The sequence below is a fragment of the Phacochoerus africanus genome, chromosome 16 (genome assembly GCF_016906955.1).
Source record: "Phacochoerus africanus isolate WHEZ1 chromosome 16, ROS_Pafr_v1, whole genome shotgun sequence".
Classification (NCBI taxonomy): Eukaryota; Metazoa; Chordata; class Mammalia; order Artiodactyla; family Suidae; genus Phacochoerus; species Phacochoerus africanus.
This window is the reverse complement of record NC_062559.1, coordinates 9,295,319-9,317,235: the sequence shown is the minus strand read 5'-3', so window position 1 is coordinate 9,317,235 and position 21,917 is coordinate 9,295,319. Positions and strand designations below refer to the sequence as shown.

At 49.9% G+C, this 21,917-nt stretch overlaps 1 protein-coding gene across 2 annotated transcripts in view; it reads right to left on the bottom strand.

Annotated features, from left to right (window-relative positions):
* Positions 1-771: 771 nt before the first annotated feature.
* DENND2A (DENN domain containing 2A) overlaps positions 772-21,917 on the bottom strand; it is a 124,166-nt gene continuing 103,020 nt past the window's right edge. For both annotated transcript variants that reach the window (XM_047763228.1, XM_047763230.1), the window contains 6 exons: positions 12,840-13,017; positions 10,976-11,017; positions 5,864-5,981; positions 5,239-5,484; positions 3,244-3,330; positions 772-1,662 (listed from right to left, as the gene is read on the bottom strand). In XM_047763228.1, the coding sequence (XP_047619184.1) occupies positions 1,631-1,662; positions 3,244-3,330; positions 5,239-5,484; positions 5,864-5,981; positions 10,976-11,017; positions 12,840-13,017 (703 nt within the window). In that variant the 3' untranslated portion in view covers positions 772-1,630. The remainder of the gene's footprint in view (positions 1,663-3,243; positions 3,331-5,238; positions 5,485-5,863; positions 5,982-10,975; positions 11,018-12,839; positions 13,018-21,917) is intronic.

Genomic DNA, 21,917 nt, shown 5'->3' with positions numbered 1-21,917 from the left:
TCGCCAGGTTCTTACCACTGAGCCAGAACGGGAACTCTGATGCTCCTTCTTAACATCAGCAGCAAAGGCCCTCCCTTCATTCTGTCCATGTACTAGTTCATGTGCTCTGTTCTGCGTCCCTGCACTGAGAGGGGAAACGTTCACAGAGTATAAATAGGAACAGAGTCAAAGCACTGGCTTCTTTGTTTCTCAGATGGGCTCTTGGCAGCATCATAACCTTTAGGACACTAAGAATATTTTATTTTAATTAATTCATTTATTTTTTTGTCTTTTTAGCGCCACACTTGTGGCACATGGAGGTTCCCAGGCTAGGGGTCCAATTGGAGCTACAGCTGCCAGCCTACACCACAGCCACAGCAACACCAGATCTGAGCCACATCTGCAACCTACACCACAGCTCATGGCAACATCAGATCCTTAACCCACTGATCGAGGCCAGGGGTGGAACCCGCAACCTCATGGTTCCTAGTCAGATTCATTTCCACTGTGCCACGACGGGAACGCCAAGAATGTTTTATTAACATATCTGATGAAAAGATTTCTTCTTTTTGTGTGTACCTCTAAAAGTCACAGACTGGAGTTCTCGTTGTGGCTCAGGGGTAATGAACCTGACTAGTATCCATGAGGATTCGGGTTCAATCCCTGGCCTTGCTCAGTGGGTTATGGGTCCAGCATTGCCATCAGCTGTGGTGTAGGTTGCAGATGTGGTTTGGATCTTGGGTTGCTGTGGCTGTGGTGCAGGCCAGCAGCTGCAGCTCCGATTCGACCCCTAGCCTGGGAACTTCCACATGCTGTGGGCACAGCCCTAGAAAGCCAAAAAATAAAATAAAATAAAAGTCATGGGCCACTCAGGCAGGGGACAGTTCTATGGCTTCTAAGAGGAAAGAGGCAGTGCAGAAAAGTCAGGTCCATTTGGGGTGAGGAGTCAGGGCAGGACAACAAATGGCCTCCGCCACCAGATGGCATCGCCTGCCAGCCTGGAAGCACAGCTCATCCCAGGAAGCCAACTCCTCCTACAGTTTCCATTCTTCCTTTCGGCCCAGATCTGCCTCCTGCTGGTCCTTTCCTCAAGAGGACCCCGGCCCTAACGCCTGGGGCCTGGTGTCTGCGGTGTGGGCAGGGTCTCCGCAGTGCTGCCCCCTCGGCCGCACTGGTCCGCGGTCCTGCCGGGAGGAGCGCCCCGGTTTCCAGTTCTGTGGTGGCCGCTCCTTCCCATCGCCTCCGTTTCTCTTCGCTCCAGAGCTGAGCTGCCAGGCAGGACGAGCCAGAGAAAGGTGACATGGCCTTGGCATCATCAAAAGAAAAGCCAAACACTTTTCTTTCTTTTTTTTTAATATCTAAGATGTAAAAAAAAAAAAAAAAAAAATCAAAACCCCCAAAACCAACAACCAAAGCGATCCATTTGCTCGTGCCTGGTGTCAGGTCCCATTTCCAGTGCGGTGCTGAGGAGGCACCACCTTCAGGCAGCTCTGGGGTCCTGGGTCCTGGGTCCTGGGCATTGCCGAGGGATGGCCTTTATCCCAGCATCCGGGACAGCCAAGGACCCAAGGTTTCAGAAAGGCCGCCGGGACTGTTTTTAAAACACGTGGTTGCGCTAGGTGGAAGCTGTCTCTTGAGGCTGGGTTGAGGGTTATTTCTTGTGTAGAAATTTCATTTTATTGCCTAAAAAAAATGAGAACATTTCACTAGGCAGACAAACGGGTGAGTGAAATCCTGCCCTTCCGCCCTAGATGTGGCCGCCCACACCACGCCTGGGAGCCTCATCCTCCCCCCGCTGGTGCTCAGGAGAAAGGGGGGATCGCCCTGCCTGGTTGCCCCTCTGCCCTCCTCAGACACCTCCCCAGAGAGAAGGGATCTTCCTCAGCTTTGGGGAAATTTTTTTTTTTTTTTTCCTTTTCTAGGGCCGCTGTCACTGCATATGGAGGTTCCCAGGCTAGGGGTCGAATCCAAGCTGTAGCTGCCCGCCTACACCACAGCCACAGCAACGCAGGATCGGAGCTGCGTCTGTGACCTACACCACAGCTCATGGCAACGCCAGATCCTTAACCCACTGAGCGAGGCCAGGGATCCAACCACATCCTCAAGGATACAAGTCAGGTTCATAACCCACCGGGCCACAGTGGGAACTCCATGCTTGGGGAAGTTCTGAAAGGGAAAACTCAGAACTGCAGATGTTGCTTCTGAAAAGGTGATACAGGAGATGCTGACTGGAACATCCCTGAAAGCCGAGTGGGGAGAAAACGCCTGGGAGCTTGGAGTCCCTTCCCAGGTGCCATCCATTCCGCAGGGTCCTTGTCACACGGCTCCTCCTCACTGGGGCCTGCTCCCTCCTTCTTTTTCGCTTTCTTCTCCTGCCTTCCCAGGAGGGGCTTCTTGCTGATTAAACTGGAGTCCTTGGGAGTTGCCATCATGGCTCAGTGGTAACAAACCTGACTACTATCCATGAGGATTCGGTTCGATCCCTGGCCTCATTCAGTGGGTTAAGGATCCGGTGTTGCCGTGAGCTGTGCTGTAGGTGGCAGATGTGGCCCAGATCCCACATTGCTATGGCTGTGGTGTAGGCTGGCAGCTGAAGCTCTGATTTGATGCCTAGCCTGGGAACCACCATGTGCCACAGGAGCAGCCATAAAATCAAAAAAATAAATAAACGGGAGTCCTCATAATTCTCACAGTTCCACCCTTTGGGAATGTGGACCAGCATTTGGAGGCTGGTCCAGGTCTTTACGGGCAGATGCCCTTCTCTGGCTCCATTCATCATGTGTCTAAATCCAGTTCCCCAGAAGACTGGAGTGTGGGAGAGAACAGTGAAAGGTTAGACGCTTCCACTGTGGCTCGGCAATAACGAACCTGACGTGTATCCATGAGGTCGCGGGTTCTCAGTGGGTTAAGGTTCTGGTGTTACTATGGCTGTGGTGTAAGCTGGTAGCTGTAGCTCCAATTCGACCCCTAGCCTGGGAACTTCCATATGCTCTGGGTGCAGCCCCAAAATGACAACAACTACAAAAAATCCCAAAAAACCCCACTCAGTGAAAGTGTAGTAGGACAGCTAGGGACCTAGGGAAGCAGGGAGGGGGGCACTGGTGTCCCTTGTTTACGCTCTGGGGACAGATTAGAACAGGAGGGTAAAATGCCAGCTTGGCTCACTCAGTGCAGGCTTCAGAGCTGGGTGTCATCAGGCCCTGGCGCTGGTGCAGGACCCCAGGGCCAGGGGGCCGTGGATGGGACAGAGACACCGGGCCTCACCTAGTCCTTTCAGGAACTTGTTGACACCACTGTGCTCGCCACTGGGCAGTGTTTCCAGGTACTCTTGGGCTCGGACCTCGAACAGACCTGTCGACAAGAGAAATCCCAACCAATGCAGTGCCTACTCTTCCTGCTTCTAAACACATCCATTTCCTTATTCCCATAGAAAAGAGAAATCTCGCTTCGGAGATGACGCTGCTCCTATAAACATGCTCTGAATCATAAGATTTATAAGGGCTTTTACTGCTCTGATAATTGCCCAACCTCGTGCAATAACTGTCTTTGGAAAGCTGTAAAGCTAGCACATGTGTGAAATCCAACGTTCATTTGACAAACATCTTCCAAGCATCTACACTGTGCCAGGCCTGTGGTTTCAAAGAACCAGCTGGTCCTGGCTCTCAGGAGCCCCTGCGGTCTCCCTCTTCCTCGAGTACTCCCGTAAGAGGGCCCCTGGCCTAGTGGGTTGCCTTCCTGGGAACCCGGCTGCCCTCTGGGAGCTCGGGAGGGTGGCCAGGTCGCCTCCAAGGTGCCCTCAGCTCTCTTCTGTGGCGGGAGCCTCAGGCGGGCTGACTTCGCACTGACCTTCCATGGACAGGGGAGGGGGGCCTCCTTCTGTGCTACTTGTAAGCTTTTGCGTCTTTTTTTTTTTTTTGTCTTTTGCCTTTTTAGGGCCGCACCCACGGCATATGGAGGTTCCCAGGCGAGGGGTCTAGTTGGAGCTGTTGCCACCAGCCTACACCACAGCTCATGGCAATGCCGGATCCTTAACCCACTGAGCGAGGCCAGGGATTGAACCCGCAACCTCATGGTTCCTAGTTGGATTTGTTTCCGCTGCACCACGATGGGAACTCCACGTCTCAATCTCTATGAAATCATGACCTATTTATAGTGAGCAGGTCTTCTATGGAAAGGAATCCTTTCATCAGGAGTTATGTGACTCCTGCTTTCTAATCCATTTTCTTTCATCTCTTCAGCTATGACGCATCAGAATTACCCAAACTGTGACAGCCTCCCTTTCTGCTCCGCAAGGATCTCTGGGGATGCAGAGCTTGAACTCAGTCTCTGTGGTCACAGCACCGGGAGACACCAAGGCCTGGGCCAGCTGCTGCCCTGAGGGCCCCCTGGTCGCTGTATGGCATCTTCTTGGTATTAAGCATCTTTTGCTATACCTTTTTTTTTTTTCTGCCATACAGGCAGTAAGTGGGAGTTCCCAGGGCAGGGATCGAACCCCACACAGCAGCAACCAGAGCCACAGCGGTGAGAACGCAGGAGCCTCAACCCGCTGGGCCATCAGCCAACTCCCAAGTATCTTTTCCCTACTCAGGCCTAGCTCCCATCGGGCACCGCCTTTACTGACATTTCTACTTTTTCGGTTCCCAAAAGGACTCAAGATAATGTAAGAAAGGGCATGACCTGATCCGCCTTTTGCATCCTCTCCCTGCCTCCATCACTGCAAGTGTGACAGGATCCAGCAATAGGGACAGGGAGAAGGGAGGAGAGAAAAGAAGACCCCCAAAGACAGAGGTGGGTGGGATGGGGTGGGCGCTCCTGTGGTCCCAGGTTGGGGATCTGTGCTGTCCTACTCCCCCCGGCTGGGTGTCAGCTGCTGGCACACAGAAGCAGAGAGCGCCCGGCCATCGCTGCTGCCTCCTTCTCTGGCTCGTCCCCAGGCCCCGTGGAAAGGGCGAGGAAGAAGGGTGGAAGGGACCAGGGGAGGCACGAGCATTTCATCAAGCGGGAGAGAATGGATCAGAACAGAAGTTGCCAGGAGAACCTGGAGCGTGGTTCTGGGAGCAGCGAGCAATGGGGAAGTGATACCTGAGGGGACAGCGGGGTGGCCAGGCCATTTCACCAGCTCAGAGGGGGCGAGAATGAGGCTGCACGCTGCTGCATCTGGGCCCTGGCCCCTGAGCTTCCTCCCTGTTCACCCCCCACCCACCCAGGCCCCAGGCATCTCTCTGCCTCAGCCCTCCCGCAGCAAGGACGCCCCCTGACCTTTGGGGTCCTGCCGGCGCAGCTCCCGCTCCTGGATGAAGCCCCGGAACATCTGGGTCTCCATGAAGACCTCCAGGAAGCGGCGGACGCTCTTGGAGGAGACGGCTTTGCGGAAGGCCTCTCGCTGCAGGCTCCTCTCCTCACGATCGCCCGCCGTCAGGAACAAGGAGTAGTGGCCCACGATCTCCACGAAGAAGCGGACAAAGGCTTCGGACACCACCTCGTTCAGGGGGCTGGGCTCAGGGCCTGAGCAGAGTGGGGAAGGACCGGCACTGGTGAGGGCGGATGGCCGAGGCGGAGGCTCTGGACAAGCCAATCAGTACGTCAAGCAACCACCAGCTCCCTGGATGGCAAACTGAGGGTCCATGAAAAAGGTGAGCAGGTCACTTCTCCTCCACCGTGAAGCAGACATGCGGGGGCCAAAGTGAGGGAGGTGGGAAGCATTTTCTCTACAGCTCATTATAAGAATGAGGTCCAGAAAAAGGGGATGAGCACCTGGCCTCTCTCCCTGTGCACCTGTCTTGCCCATTCTCCTACTTAACCCAGTGCCAAGTGGGACGGATGCCCCGAGTGCATTGCTCTCTGACTCTAACAATGGACGAGGGGGAAGTGGCGGAGCATTTACCACGCTTGCAGTCCGGGGGCCCGGCATCCTGCTCACTCGCCAGGTCATTCCTCTGTTCCAGAATGTGTTCCAGGGCTACCTGCAGCTTCCGGGGCAGAATGGAATCCTCGTCGTCCATCTGGAAAGCAGAAAAAAAAGCAGGTGGGCCATCTCCCCAGTGCTTGTGGGGATGGTGGCTGCATCCTGGCCAGCAGGACACATTGGAATCACTGTGGGGAAGGCCTGGCACAGTTCCTGGTTTAGTGAAAGGAAGCCAAATTAGAGCCAGAGGTTTGAATCTTTTTCTTTCTTTCTCTTTTTAGGGCTGCACCTGCAGCATATGGAAGTTCCCAGCCTAGTGGTCGAATCAGAGCTGCAGCTGCCAGCCTAATCCACAGCCACAGCAACGTGGGATCTGAGCCACGTCTGCAACCTACACCACAGCTCATGGCAATGCCAGATCCTTAACCCACTGAGCAAAACCAGGGATCGAACCCACAACCTCATGGATGCTAGTTGGGTTCGTTAACCACTGAGCCATGACGGGAACTCCACTGAGGTTTTGAATCTTGATTCTACTTTTTATAAGCTACATGAGCTTCAGTTCCCCAATTTGTAAAACGGGCTACCAATCAATATTGACCTCATTGGGAAGGTTAAACACAATGTGTATGAGATGATGCTGGGGAGTTCTCTGGTGGCTCAGTGGGTTAACGATCCACTATTGTCACTGCTGTGTGGCTCTGGTTACAACTGGGGTGGGGGTTTAATCCTTGGCCAGAGGCAGCCAAAAAAAAAAAAAAAGAAAAATGTATTTTTCACCAGTGGTGAAATAAACTGAAGGAGATAAAAATAAATAGAAAGCTATTCTGTGTTTATGGATTGGAAGAATTAATATTGTTAAAATGTCTGTATTACTCAATGCCATCTATACATTCAAATCAATCTCTAGGGAAATTCCAAAGACGTTTTCCACACACACACAAATCCAAAATCTGCAAGGAACCACACATGATCCTAAATAGCCAAAACAATCTTGGGAAAGAAGAACAAAGCCAGAGGCACCACAATTCCTTATTTTAAACTTTACCAAAGAGCTCTGGCCATCCAGAAAGTACGGTACTGGCATAAAAACAGACACAGAGACAAACAGAATAGAATCGAGGGCCCCCAAGTAAATCCACACCTATGCGGTCAATTAATATTTGACAAGGAAGCTGAATATTCAATGGGGGAAAGGATGGTCTCTTAAACAAACGGTGTTGGGAAAACTGGACAACCACATGCCAAAGAATGAAATTGGACCCCTATCTTACACCATACACAAAGGCTATGTGCTTTTTTACAAAGTAGATTAAAGGCTTAAATATTAGACCAGAAACTAAAACTATGAGAAGAAAACATAGTAAAAAGCTCCTTGACATTGATCTTGCCAAAGATTGTTTGGATATACACCAAAAGGACAAGCAACAAAACAAAAAATGAACAAGGGGGAGTACCTCACCCTAAAAATATTCTGCACAGTAAAACAATCAGCAAAACGAAAAGGCAACCTACAGAATGGGAGAAAATATCTGTAAATCCCGTTTTTTGCTTTTTAGGGCTGCACCCGAGGCATCTGGAGGTTCCCAGGCTAGGGGTCCAAGCGGAGCTACAGCTGCCAGCCTACACCACAGCCACAGCAACACAAGATCCAAGCTGTGTCTGTGACCTACACCACAGATCACGGCAATGCTGGATCCTTAACCTACTGAGCAAGCCCGGGGATCGAATCTGCAACCTCATAGTTCCTAGTTGAATTCATTTCCACTGCACCATGATGGGAACTCCCTATAAGTCATATATTTGATAAGGGGTTATTATCCGAAATGCGTAAGGCACTCCATACAATTCAATAGAAAACAAGATGGGCAAGGACATGAACAGACATTTTTATAGACATGCATGTATGTATGTACGTGTGTACACACACACACACATACACACATACACACAGGAATACCACTCAGCCCTAAAAAAGGACTGCCTTTTGTGACAACATGGATGGACCTTGAGGTCATTATGCCGAATGAAGAAGATCAGACAGCAAAAGATAAACTCTGTATGTTCTCGCTTACATGTGGGATCTAAAAACAAACTGGAATCATAAAAATAGAGAGTAGAATGGTGGTAACCAGGGGCTGAGGGTGAAGGAAGTGGGGGAATGTTGGGCAAAGGGTATAAACTTCCAGCTATAAAATGAATAAATTCTAAGGAATCTAATATACAGCTTGGTGACTAGGGTTAATAATACTGTATGATATACTTGAAAGTCGTGGAGTTCCTATCCTGGCTCAGCAGAAACAAACCTGACTAGCATCCAGGAGGCCACAGGTCTGATCCCTGGCCCTGCTCAGTGGGTTAAGGATCCCGTGTTGTCATGAGCTTCAGTGTAGGTTGTAGACACAGCTCGGATCTGGTGTTGCTGTGGTTGTGGCGTAGGCCGAAGCTCCAATGCGACCCCTAGCCTGGGAACCTCCATATGCAGCTGGTGCAGCCCTAAAAAGACAAAAAAAAAAAAAAGGTATTAAGAAAGTAGATCTTAAGGATTTTGCGTTGAGGCTCAGTGGTTAACGAATCCAACTAGGAGCCATGAGGTTGTGGCTTTGATCCCTGCCCTTGCTCAGTGGGTTAAGGATCTGGCGTTGCTGTGAGCTGTGGTGTAGGTTGCAGATGAGGCTTGGATTTGGCGTTGCTGTGGCTCTGGCATAGGCCGGTGGCTACAGCTCGGATTAGACCCCTAGCCTAGGAACCTCCATATGCCGCAGGTGCAGCCCTAGAAAAGACAAAAAAAAACAAAAAAACAAACAAAAAAAAACTTAGTATACACATAATCAAATCATGTCTTAAACTTACATATGTTATATGTTGATAATATCTCAATAAAGCTGGGTGGGGGGAGTGATTAAATGTAATACAAGTACATTGTTGAAGCGCCTGGCACTTAGTGGCTACCCCCACTCTGCAGGGTGGCTAGCTCTAATCTGGGGACTCTGGCCAGGGCAGATGGCCAGTATGATTCAAAGCTGGCTTTATGATCTGGGTCTCAGAGCAGGAGGGCTTTGGGTACAAGCATACCATGAGGGATTTGGGGAAATGAAAGTAGATGGAACTAATGATAAAAACACAGCAGTAATATGCCTAACTTTTCAGCGGCCACTCCAAATTTAAGAGCAGTCCTTCAGAAGGCCCAAAAAGACTTTATGTAATGATTCTTTGCAAGACCTGATAGAAGTTCGATCTTTCTGGCAAGTGATAATAAGAAACTAATTGTGGGACGTTCTGTCATGGTGCAGAGGATTAAGGATCTGGAGTTGTCACTGCCATGGTTCTGATGGCTGCTGTGGAGTGGGCTCGATCCCTGCCCCAATGACTTCTACATGTTGCGGGCAAGGCAAGAAAAAAAAAACCCACCTCTAAATGTGTACTCCTTTCTCTGATAGTGCGAGTAGTTCATGATTACTACAGAAAATATGAAAGTATTGAAACAATGTAAAATCATTCATAATCTGTCTCACTTTCAGTCTCCTGCTCCAATGTAACCAGCATTACATATTTCAGTGAGTTTTCAATCTTTTTAAGAGTTTTATATATAGGAGTTCCTGTCGTGGCCCAGTGGAAATGAGTCTGACTAGCACTCATGGGGATGCAGGTTTGATCCCTGGCCTCACTCAGAGGGTTAAGGATCTGGCGTTGCTGTAAGCTGTGGTATAGGTCACAGGTGCAGCTTGGATCTGGTGTTGCTGTGGCTGTGGTGTAGGCTGGCAGGTATAGCTTCAATTGACCCCTAGCCTGGGAACCTCCATATGCTGCAGGTGAGGCCCCAAAAAGACAAAAAAAAAAAGGTTTTATATATATATATATTTCTTTTTCATTTCTAGCCTTTTAAAAATACAAGATTAGCAAAATAACGTATATAATTGTGGATCTCGATTTTTTCCATTTAATATTATATCATGAAATTCATTATCAAATATTATGTATTTTATTTTATTTTTTGTCTTTTCTAGGGCCACTCCCGCAGCATATGGAGGTTCCCAGGCTAGGGGTCGAATCGGAGCTGTAGCTATCATCCTACACCAGAGCCACAGCAACACAGGACCCGAGCCGTGTCTGCGACCTACACTACAGCTAATGGCAACACCAGATCCTTAACCCCCTGAGCAAGGCCAGGGATCGAACCCGCAACCTCATGGTTCCTAGTCAGATTTGTTAACCACTGTGCCACGATGAGAACTCCTCAAATATTATTTAAAAGTATGTTGAGAAAGATGAGTGTGGGAGTTCCCATCATGATGGCTCATTGAAAAAGAACCTGACTAGGAACCATGAGGATGTGGGTTCAATCCCTGACCTTGCTCAGTGGGTTAAGGATCTGGTGTTGTTGTGAGCTGTGGTGTAGGTCACAGACGCAGCTCGGATCCCGCGTTGCTGGTGGCTGTGGTGTAGGCTGGCGGCTTCAGCTCCAAACTTCCATATGCTGCAAGTGCGGCCCTAAAAAGCAAAAAAAAAAAAAAAAAAAAGACGAGTGTCTATAGTTATAACCTACAGAAAGATTCTATTTTATTATTATTATTATTTTTTTGTCTTTTTGCCATTTCTTGGGCCACTCCTGGAGCATATGGAGGTTCCCAGGCTAGGGGTCTAATTGGAGCTGTAGTTGCCAGCCTACGCCAGAGCCACAGCAACGGGGGATCCGAGCCGCATATGCGGCCTACACCACAGCTCACGGCAACGCCGGATCTTTAACCCACTGAGCAAGGCCAGGGATCGAACCTGCAACCTCATGGTTCCTAGTCGGATTCATTAACCACTGCGCCACGACAGGAACTCCAACCTATACAAAGATTCTAATTGTGAGCAAACCATTTTGTGACAGAACACATGGGAATCGATCTTTTGTCCAAACCCCTCCTCTTTTGGCCTTCTGTCCTATCCGCGGTCCAGCCCTGGCCGGGAATGACTCAAGCCCGCCAGCCCATTTTGCAATCCCAGGCCCACCGTGGAACTTTCCAGAGCTGGAAAGCTGAGCCCCAAACAATGAAGGGATAAAAACGGAGAGAGCAATGGCTTGACGCTGGCCTGCTTACTCACCTGTCTGAGGAACCGATTGTTGGCGAGGTCGACGACAAGGACCTATGAGATGAGAAAAGGGACTGTTAGGGACACAGGGCTTCCAGGATATAGAGATGGACTCTTAGCCTCTTCCTTCTTGGCTCTCGGAGAGGCAGCTGGGGTGGGGTTGGAGTGGGCCATTTGTGGTTTCCTGATGTTGCCACTGTGGCCACAAATGATGAAGAGGGGAGGGAGGGAAAAGGGCTTTCCAGAATTGCATGCTTTCAACACTGTAACCGCCGGCTGGGACATGTGTGGGCCTCGGGTTGGACTCCCTGCCCTGTTCCTGGTCTGGCTAAGGCAGAGCCACTCAGACTGTTTTAGCATGGGGGTCACTGAGGTGGTGACAGAGGCCAGAGACCGCCTTTGTTCCCCTTCCATGTGACTCTGTCCCTTCTTCCTCCTTCCTCTCAGCTGCCCACTCAGCCTCATCATCTCTTTTCATGAGGTAGGAGGGAGGGACCCAGAGGACTGGACCCAACTGGAGAGGAAGTCAGGCGGCAGGTGCTGGGCTTCATGAGTCAGGACTTTCAGGTTCAACGCACCTTCCTCCGCCCCCCTCAGGACCTGGCTGAGACCCAGGGCCAGACCTAAGGTGAAGCAAGCGAGGGCCCGAGGGTGCCAAACTTAAGGAGGTGCCCACTCATGGGATCGTGCAAATGCCAAGCCTCAGGCCAGTGGCTATGACAGAGGACGAGCAGGGGGCCTGGATGGCCACGATTCCACCAACAGCGGGACCCACGGGCTCTAAACTTGGCCCAGGAGCTGAGGGAGCTCTGCTTCCTTTTCACATGCTCTCCTGGGGGCGGAACTGAGCCATTAGGGACCACGGGGTACCCGGGCAAACGCTTTGCAGTTCACAGACTCACACTTGAAAACTTGAGTCGGCTGGTTAACATTTAAGGGGACTTTAGGACTATCTGGGCAACTAGCGGAGCCGCATGGAGAGACATGGGAAGGATTTCAGGGCCAGGCGTTCCCTGTAGCGTCGTTTAGTCCCCATGGTTCAAGCTCTGACGGCTCGAAGTTCTCAGTCCTGGGGACAGAGACGGTTTAGAAGAAGGGGCTGGGACTGAATAACCACAGAAATGCCAAGGAGGCCTTCCGCGCTTGGATGCTAACTCAAAAATCCAGAACTTGAGCATTAAAAACATTTGGGCTGGGAGTTCCCTTTGTGGCTCCATGGTGACAAACCCGACTAGCATCCATGAGGACGCAGGTTCAATCCCTGGCCTCGCTCAGCGCGTAGGGATCTGGCATTGCTGTGAGCTGTGGTGTAGGTCACAGATGCGGCTTGGATCCCACATTGGCATGGCTGTGGTGTAGGCTGGCAGCTGCAGCTCCAATCTGACCCCTAACCTGGGAACTTGCATATGCGGCAGGTGAGGCCCTACAAAGCAAAACAAACAAAAAAATCCCACAACATTTGGGGTGACTTTCACCTGATATGAAAAGGACCCATTTGCCCATTTGTAGGAGCATAGGCGTTGTTAACTTTATTATTAGTCCAAAGATAATTTCCAGTTCTCGTTAGTGCTTGTGTCGGGGGGTAGAGGGGGCAAGGATCGGGTGAATGCCTATGTATGGATCAGGTGTTTTAAAATCTGGTTAAGCTGGTGACTGCTGCCCCTCTCCATAGGTATTCAGGCCAGTAGGTTCATTTAGAGGGGAAACAGTCTGTGGTCGCCGAGGGTCTGCTGAGGTCAACGTGGATCGGCGGTGGGAGGCAGTGGGGGGGCTAACTGACAAAGCCGTGGGGTCCCTCCACGCAGGCACAGCCTTCCCACCCCCCGCCTCTGCCCCCCCACCCAGGGAGGGCACGGGGGACATCCCCAGGGCTCACCTCTTCCAAGGGCAGCTCCCTGAGCAGCGGCAGCGAGCTGGTGAGCAGCCCGATGAGGAAGGGCGTTGGCGAGCACACAATGTCGACCATGGCAGGCGGCAGCACGGGGATGTAGGTGTGCTGCCAGGTGAAGGGGTAGATGACCGCCACCATCGCGTGGCAGCACTTGGACAGGGTGCTGCAGCCGGGAGAGAGGGGAGAAGGGGCGATGGTTCAGGGAGAGCGGGCAGCCTCCAGGGAGAAGCCAGGGAGGAGCGTTCACATCCCACCCCCTAAAGAGACTCCCAACATCGAGACCCCTGTTCCTTGCTCCTTCTCTCACTGAAGGTTCTTTGCCTGCTAACACACACGCTCTCAGCCGGGCACGAACACCTAGGTGTGATCAGGGAAAAGAGGGACGTCCTTTAGTTTGCACGTGCAGCCGTCAGTTGCGTGCAGTTTTATGCTCGGTTGTGTAAAAGTGAAACCTGTGAACAGTCACTCCTTGCCCCAAATTCAAAACACTGAGAAATAAGAACACCGAGAGAAAGACTCGGAATCTGCCTTAAAGAAGAATGATCACAATGAAGCCTTTTCCTGGCAAACGCTGGCCCTTCTTCATCGTGATCCACCCCGCTCTGCCTGGACTCCTGCTGTCTGTTGAACGAGTGGCTGGATTTCCTGGGATTCTTACTTTGCTATCGGTTCTGTCGAGCCTCAGCACAGTGATGACAGGTGGCCTTCCGAGGTGAGAGCAGCCTTTCCCTTCTTCCATGCAATCATTTCTTACAGCTAGTGAGCCTGCAGCAGCCCCCCTGCCCCCTTCTAATAAGCTATTTCTAAAAATGTTATGGGACGGGAACCTTAGAAGCGTATGAGAAATGCCTAATGTGGAAGTTCCCCCCCATCAGATATTTCTAAAAAGCTTCTAAAGTTGTGGCTCAACAGTAAAGAGCCGAACTAGGATCCATGAGGATGCGGGTTCAATCCCTGGCCTCGCTCAGTTGGTTAAGGACGCCGTGTTGCCGTGAGCGGTGGTGTAGGCTGCAGGTGTGGCTCGGATCCCGCATTGATGTAGATGTGGTGTAGGCCAGTAGCTGTCACCCCAAATTGACCCCTAGCCTGGGAACTTGCATATGCCGCAAGATTTGGCCCTAAGAAGCAAAAAAAAAAAAAAAAGAAAAGAAAAGAAATGAAATGTCTAAGAACAAAACGAATGTGCGGGCCCAAAGCATTCTCCCAGGAGCACACCGAGTCAGCTTTGGGGCCCTGTAACTGCATTTCCTTGGTTGAGATACCCTCGGATTATTTGCCCTGGTTTACATAAAGTTCACGTACAACTGCAAGGCTGCTGCGTTCTGGAGAGATGGATGCTCCTTTACTGGGGTCCCATGACATCAGACACCTATACTCTCATGGCCATAAAACTTTCCTGAGCCCGTTAAAAAATATTACTTAGCTCTGACTTAAAGAGAAAAAGGGGCAGTGAGAACTATGTCTAGATACTCACATTGCAACAGAACAAAGGGTGGGGGAAAAATGTATACATGTAAGGATAACTTGATCCCCTTGCTGTACAGCAGGAAAAAATAAAAAAAAAAAATAAAAAAGAAAAAGAAAACATAGGCAAAACGCTCTCTGACAGAAAAAAAAAAAGAGAGAGAGGAGAGAGAGAAAAAAAGGGTGGGTTGAAAGACAGTGGCTAGCAAGTGAATGAAGCCAGGCAGAAAATGACGGGTACTGTATAATTCCACTTAACATTAGGGACTTAAGAACAGTCAAATTCATAGAGCCAGAGTAAAACAGAGGTTATGAGGGCCTAGGGGCTAGGGACACAGGTACATTGTTGCTTAAAGGGTACAGAGCTACAGGTGAGATGATACAAAAAGCTCTAGAAAGGGATATGGTGATGGCTGCAAACACTGTGAATGTACTTAATGCCACTGAAATGTGGACTTAAAAACGATTAAAATGGGGCGTTCTCGTGGTGGCTCAGTGGTTAACAAACCCGACTAGCATCCATGAGGATGCAGGTTCAATCCCTGGCCTCGCTCAGTGGGTTAAGGATCTGGCATTGCCGTGAGCTGTGGTCTAGGAGGCAGAAGCAGCTCAGATCCCACCTGGCGCTGGCTGTGCCATAGGCCAGTGGCCACAGCTCCGATTCGAGCCCTAGCCTGGGAATCTCCATATGCCTTGGGTGCAGCCCTAAAAAGAAGAAGAAAAAAAAAGATTAAAATGGTAAACTTTATGGTTATGTATATTTGCCACAACGAAAAAGCAATCCCTATGTTCCCAGGTGGCTTCGAGGTTAAGGATCTGGAGTTATCACTGCTGTGGTGCAGGTACAGTTCCTGGCCTGGAACTTCTGCACGCCACAGGCACGGCTCAAAACGGCGAAACGCACCTCCCACCCCCACCCCCACCCCCGCCACCCGCCAAATCACTCTGCTTCCTCTGAATCTAGCACCCCCCAGACATCTTAAAAATACACCAGCCCTCTTTTCTATCCTGTTCTCATTTGGGGGCCCTGACCCCAAAGGGTAATACTGAGTCTTGCTCATTTATCAGCATGTCTCCTAATCTTCCTGTTCTCTTTCTTAGAAAATAATCAAACTCTTAAGATTCCCTGGAGTCATGAAATGACTCTTAGTAGCCCAGCATCCATTTATTTCACTGATTTTTGGTCTTGTCTTTCAAATGATCACTCTCAAAATGAGCAAGATGCTACCCCAACATTTTGCTTTTATCACTACAATACCTGCTTCAACAGCTGAGAAAGAGCAAGACAGTAAAGTCAGGACCTACGCCAAGGAGAGCAACATCAATAATTAGCCAGCAACTTGGGGTGAATAGACTTCTGCCTTTCATCACATCCTCCTCCTCATTATTATTTTGCTTTTTAGGGCTGCACCCATGGCATATGGAAGTTTCCAGGCTAGCGGTTGAATCGGAGATGTAGCTGCCAGTCTATGCCACAGCCACAGCAGCAAAGGATCTGAGCCGAACCTGTGACCTACACCACAGCTCATAGCAATACTGGATCCTTAACCTACTAAGCAGAGCCAGGGACTGAACCAGCATCCTCATGGATACTAGTTGGGCTCGTTTCCCCTGAGCCGGAATAGGAACTCTGACTTCTGCCTTTCAAAGATCTTCTTGAAAAGCAGAGAAGCCTTTTTTCTTAAGGCACTGCTTGGAGTTCCCGTCGTGGCTCAACGGTTAACGAATCCAACTAAGAACCATGAGGTTGTGGGTTCGATCACAGTGGGTTAAGGATCTGGTGTTGCTGTGAGCTGCAGTGTAGGTTGCAGATGCAGGTCGGATCCCTCGTTGCTGTGTCTGGCGTAGGCTTGGCAGCTCCAGCTCCGATTAGACCCCTAGCCTGGGAACCTTCATATGCTACGGGAAGCGACACTAGAAAAGGCAAAAGACAAAAAAGAAAAGGCACTGCTTTCTCCAAGACATCAAGACTGTTGATGCTTTCAGTGAACTGCTTACCATTTGGGTTTAATTTCCTTGAATCTATAGGTCACTAAATGTGTTGAACTCACTTTGTCCTAAAACTTTTGGATCTGTATTTGTATGTGGCCAGTCTATAAAGTTGATCAGCTCAGGTACTATAGGTGTGAGGTCATGACTTAGAAAACTAGAAGGGCGTTATATATAAACAAGGATAGCTGTGTCTGCAGCGGGTTTCTGCAGACTATAGAATTTGCAACTCATTAGTGGGTTCTGAAGTAATTTCAGTTAGTTGTGATTAGCATTAAAAACAACAAAAGGAACAGAAGAGAAAATAAGAGAGTGTGCTTTATTTTCCTCCCAGTTGTAAATAAATACCTGTGTGTACTGTGCAGCAGACATACTGGGTCTGAATGTAAAATGTATTCATCGTTGATGACTGCTGTAAAAAGGCCTGGAAGTCTGGACCAGAGAGGGTGCTGTGCACCAGGGAGGGTGCTGTGCACCAGGGAGGGTGCTGTGTACCAGGGAGGGTGCGGTGGACCAGGGAGGGTGAGGCAGGTAGACAGTGGCGGTTGAGCTGGAATTTTGATGTTACATGTTTTACTGGGATGCTAGCCCTCATTTCCAAGTGATGAGAGGCAGTTTCCTAAAAGAGATCCTAAGAAGGAATTCCCTGAAAGAAGCCTGGTGTATGAAACCCACTTCTGTCTGTAGCACTTTTTTTTTAGGGCCACATGTGCAGCATATGGAAGTTCCCAGGCTAGGGGTCTAGTCGGAGCTGCAGCTGCTGGCCTACGCCACAGCCACAGCAATGCGGGATCCAAGCTGCTTCTGTGACCTACACCACAGCTCATGGCAACGCTGGGTCTTTAACCCACAGAGCTAGAGGCCAGGGATCCAACCCATGTCCTCACGGATACTAGTCAGGTCTGTTACCAGTGAAGGGAACTCTGCACATTTGTTATGGGTTCCTAAGGATCACCTGGAGAAAGAGTGGATCATGTAAAAGACCAAAAAAAAAAAAAAAAAATTCTGTGCATTGAAATACCAGAAGGTCAGGTTCTGCAGATTATACACCTAGTGGCAGCTTTTCCCAAAAATAAGTGGTAGAAGAGGAAATAAGGGATTATTTGGAGTGCAGCCTATTGGAATTTTATCCCTGAATTGTGAAGGCTAGAGGCACCGTCCATGGGGGAGGGGGATGGGCATTGCTACAGTTGGTGCTTTCTTAGGAACATGCAAAGAACATATCTATGGTTCTGGGGATGCTAAAACTGACTCTTTCCACTTCGCTTGCTGCTTAACATGTAGTCTTACCGAGCATCTGCTGGGTGGAGGAGAGGCAGTGTGTTTGAAGGAAGCCTAGGAAGAGAGCCCCGGCAGCTGGCTCGCATTACGTGGGGGCGGAGGAGAGGGACGCCAGCATCCACAGCTGGGATCGATTTGCACAAAAGTGAGGCAGGGAGGAGATGCCCCAGTGGGAGGTTGGCTGGGCCACAAGGTTAAAAGACGAGTGGGCACAGGTGAGAAGGGTCAGGTCCCAGAATGCTTTGCTATTCGGAAGGGGTCTCTGAGGGCTGAAGCATTAGTCCGGAGACATGAGGGTTCACATGAGTGCTGAAGTTCTCCTGGAGAAGACGCTTCGGTTCTGGTTGCTCCAAAGCCCTTGTGCCATACATGGGGTTCCTGTGCTCAGCAGCCTCCCCACTCATCAAGGAACCCCAAAGAATCAAGCATCAAGCTTTCTCTCAGATGTTACCCAAAATGTGAATGCTGCGCTTCCAGAGTTGGATAGGCCCCGGGAGTCTGAAGGATGAGCCTCTCAGCATTCTGCAGCATTGCTAGCAGTGCCTCTCCTGGGGCATCACTCCCAGGCACGTGAGTGGAAGGGAACCTCTGATCGGGTCTGATGCCTGATGAGACCTAGTGAGGTGGCTGCCGCATGTCCATGATGGCACTTGCAAACCCTGAAGTAATACATCTCCAACTAAAAGGAACACAGGCTGGGCCTCGAGAAAACTGGGTCACTACTCTCTGTTGATCTCAGGTGAAGCCCGTCCCCGGGCCTCAGCTTCCTCATCTGTAACATAAGGAAAAGGGACTAGGTAATTTCTAGTGTCCTCCCAGCTTTAACATCGATGAACTAGAAGAGAGAAAGAAAGTCAGGAACTAACAACAGGAGCCAAGAGCTAGAAATAGCTGACAGTGAAAAGAACCAAGGCCTGTCACTGGAGGGTGATTCTAATGCCCATTAGTGGGGACAGGACACAAGAGCAATGATAACATCTGCTCTGAGGAACTAACAGGTATGAGTGTTGAGAGATTTTATTTTTTTTAAATATTTATTTATTTATTTTGATTTTAGGGCCACACCCGCAGCATATGTAGTTTCCTAGGCTAGAGGTCCGATGGGAGCTACTGCTGCCGGTCTACGCCACAGCTACACAGTATCCAAACATTGCGACCTGCAGCATAGCTCATGGCATGGCCAGATACTTAACCCAGTGAGCAAGGCCAGGGATTGAACCCACAACCTCATCGATCCTAGTCAGATCCGTCTCTGCTGTGCCACGATGGGAACGCTGAGAGTTTTTAATTTGCTGCCTTAAGCCCCCAAAAGACTACACACAAAGCTGGCACAGCCTGGGAGGGATCTGACTGAGGGAAGACGAGTTTCTAGCCCGAGCGGCCGTTAGAGACGGATGTGGAAGCAGAAGACAATTTGCGGCTATGCTATTGTCCGAATCTTGCTTCAAATGTTACCCTCTTGATGTTCACAGGCTAAAACAGGTAGTTTAGATGTAATCAGTCATGCTACTGAAATTGCACTTTTCTTTTTTGGCTGTGTCTACAGCCTGTGGAAGTTCCCGGCCCAGGGATCAAACCCATGCCACAGCTGTAACCAGAGCCACAGCAATACAGTGAATCCAAGCAGGTTCCTGTGGGCTCCTGGGCACACAAGCCTTTCTGTGCCCCCATTTCTTGTTTCTAGGGAATAAACTGCAGCCTCCACGACCTTCACTGAGATCTAAAGGGCAGGTTCAAATAGTCGCTAATCAGGGAACAGAGGGGATGCAGAGACCAGGGAGGAGCAGCCAGGAAACAGTGGTACAGGAGTTCCCAGCGCGGCTCAGCAGTTAACAAACCTGACCAGTATCCATGAGGTACGGGTTCAATCCCTGGCCTTGCTTAGTGGGTTAAGGATCTGGTGTTGCCGTGAGCTGGGTGTGGTGTGGTGCAGACAAGGCTCAGATCTGGCATTGCTGTGGCTGTGGTGTAGGCCAGTGGCTACAGCTCCGATTCAGTCCCTAGCCTGGGAACTTCCATACACCACGGGTAGGACCCTAAAAGACAAGAAAAAAAGAAAAAAGAAACAAGAAACAAGAAAAAACAAACAACAGTGCAGCCTTGGGGCAGGGTCCTGGTTCCTCCTCAAGAAATATAGGTAACAACATCTTTGAATTCTCCTGGAGAACTAAAACCCCCAATAAATGGAAGATGGTAATAAAGCCTTCTTCAGCTCGGAAGGAAGACCACCAGACCACTGAACACTGGCTCTGAAAACAATGCAAGCTTGCCTCTCCCCTGATCCTTATATGCAGCCCTATTCTTCACTCCCCAAACTGTAAAACCACCTCCCAAACTCTTCTAAGGGGGGAAGAGTCTTTGAGGCATTAGCCTGCTGTGACCCTCCTTTGCCTGGCAAAGCAATAAAGCTATTATTTTCTCCTTCGCCCAAAATCTTGTTTGTATTTCTATTCGGCACCGGTGAGCAGAAGCCGAGTTCCGGCAACAACAGCGCCAGATCCTTAACCTGCTGAGCCACGAGGAAATTCCTAAAATTGCATTTCTCATAGCCCTTCACTGAATTAAATGTAGTTTATCTCTAAGACTCTGTCAGCCACTCTGAGGACCCTCTGAGGTAGTATTCTGGATGCCAGACCACCGAGACGGTGCCCATTCACGCTGTCAGGGAGGGCTTGGCAAACCCACCTGCCTGCAGAGGGCATGCTCACAAACCCAACCTTTCTCTGAGACGGCAAACATCGCTAGTGCAACTGATTCTAGACAGGCTGTGGGCATATCCTGTTGAAGTTTACAGAAACTGGTTAAAATGAACTAAAAGGGACACCGCACATGATGAAGGCACACAGCTACACATGGACTTATGTGCGTACTTACTCCATGTCAAGGCCAAGGTTCAAACTATTATTTATTGAGATTTGACCACCTAATCCTACTTATCATTAGCTAGAAGCCAGTCATTAGGCTTTTTTTTTTTTCGTCTTTTTAGGGCCACACCCAGATCATATGAAAGTTCCTGGGGCCAGGGGCTGAATTGTGAATTGCCAGAGCTGCATCCGTGATCTATGCCACAGCTGGCAGCAACGCTGGATCCCCAACCCACTGAGCGAGGCCAGGGATGGAACCCGCAACCTCATGGATACCAGTCGGGTTCTTAACCCACTGAGCCACAATGGGAACTCCTGTCATTAGGCTTCTGGCCTTAACACACTACAAAAGAGTTAAAAAGGAAATTTCTGGAGTACGGAAAACTTTGTCCTGTGTAAAATTTCTGTATAAATTGTTTTATATGCAACTCTTGACGTTAGTATTCAGCCTAGCCTGTAGATTTAGCCAAAACTTTTGGGAAACGAAATTAATAAGAAAAACAAAATGTTTATCATCAGAGAAATGAAGAAAGGGCTATAGGGAAATATTTATTTAGGTTGCTACGACAACAGAATAAGCCATCACAACAACATTCTTTCTTTTCCATCTGCCAAACAGAGCCTTAAGGAACACTCAATGGCCAACCTAAAGATGAAACGGAGCAAAAATGTTATTCTAAATTTGATAGATTTTTGGCGCAACTTAAAACCCTTTTGTAACCCATGCAGTATTTGCCACAACCCCCTGCTATTTCCTCTGGCAGATGCAGCAGCAACGAATTGCGTGGTGGGGGAGGGTGCTGGCAGCAGTGACTGCAGGCCTACAGCAGGCTAATGTCCACTCTGAGATGTCACAGGGTCACTGACTGAGTTTGCAGTGTGCCCTGTTCTCATGCCCTGCGCTGTGGTCTTGAGAACAAAAGGGCTACAGACGGAAATCGGAAGAGGCCTGCTTCCATTGCTGGCCGAGCAGGGCTAGAGATGAGAGCACGAGCAGCCTGCAGAGGACTGTGCCAGGTACAAGGAGGCAGGCAGCAGCTGAGTTTAGGTGGAAGGCTTTCTTCATAGCCTTCTCCAGGTCAGACAGCTCGCGGCCAGCCGCCGGTTGGTCATGGCTTGGTTGAATAGCACTTCAATTCCCCATAGCTCTTTTCCCATAAATCAGAACTAGGTGGGCACTCATTCCTCCCTGAGGAAGACCCTTAGGCAGAGCACGCTGGAGAAGAGAAGCGGGGTTCTGGGCTTTCTCATGTGGAACTTCACGCACACGCTGTCTTTGGCGGTGTTTCTGTGCTTTGATCGTTGGCTGGATCCCTGTCTCACAGGGGAGCCCTGCTTCCTGTCCTGGCTCCCTGTTAGGGGAGGGGGCGCATCTGAGAGTCAGAGAGACCCCCAAAGAGAAGGCTGAGCTGAGGCCCCTCCGAGGAAGGCAGGTAAAGCTGTGAGGGCGGAGCAGAAGGTGGCC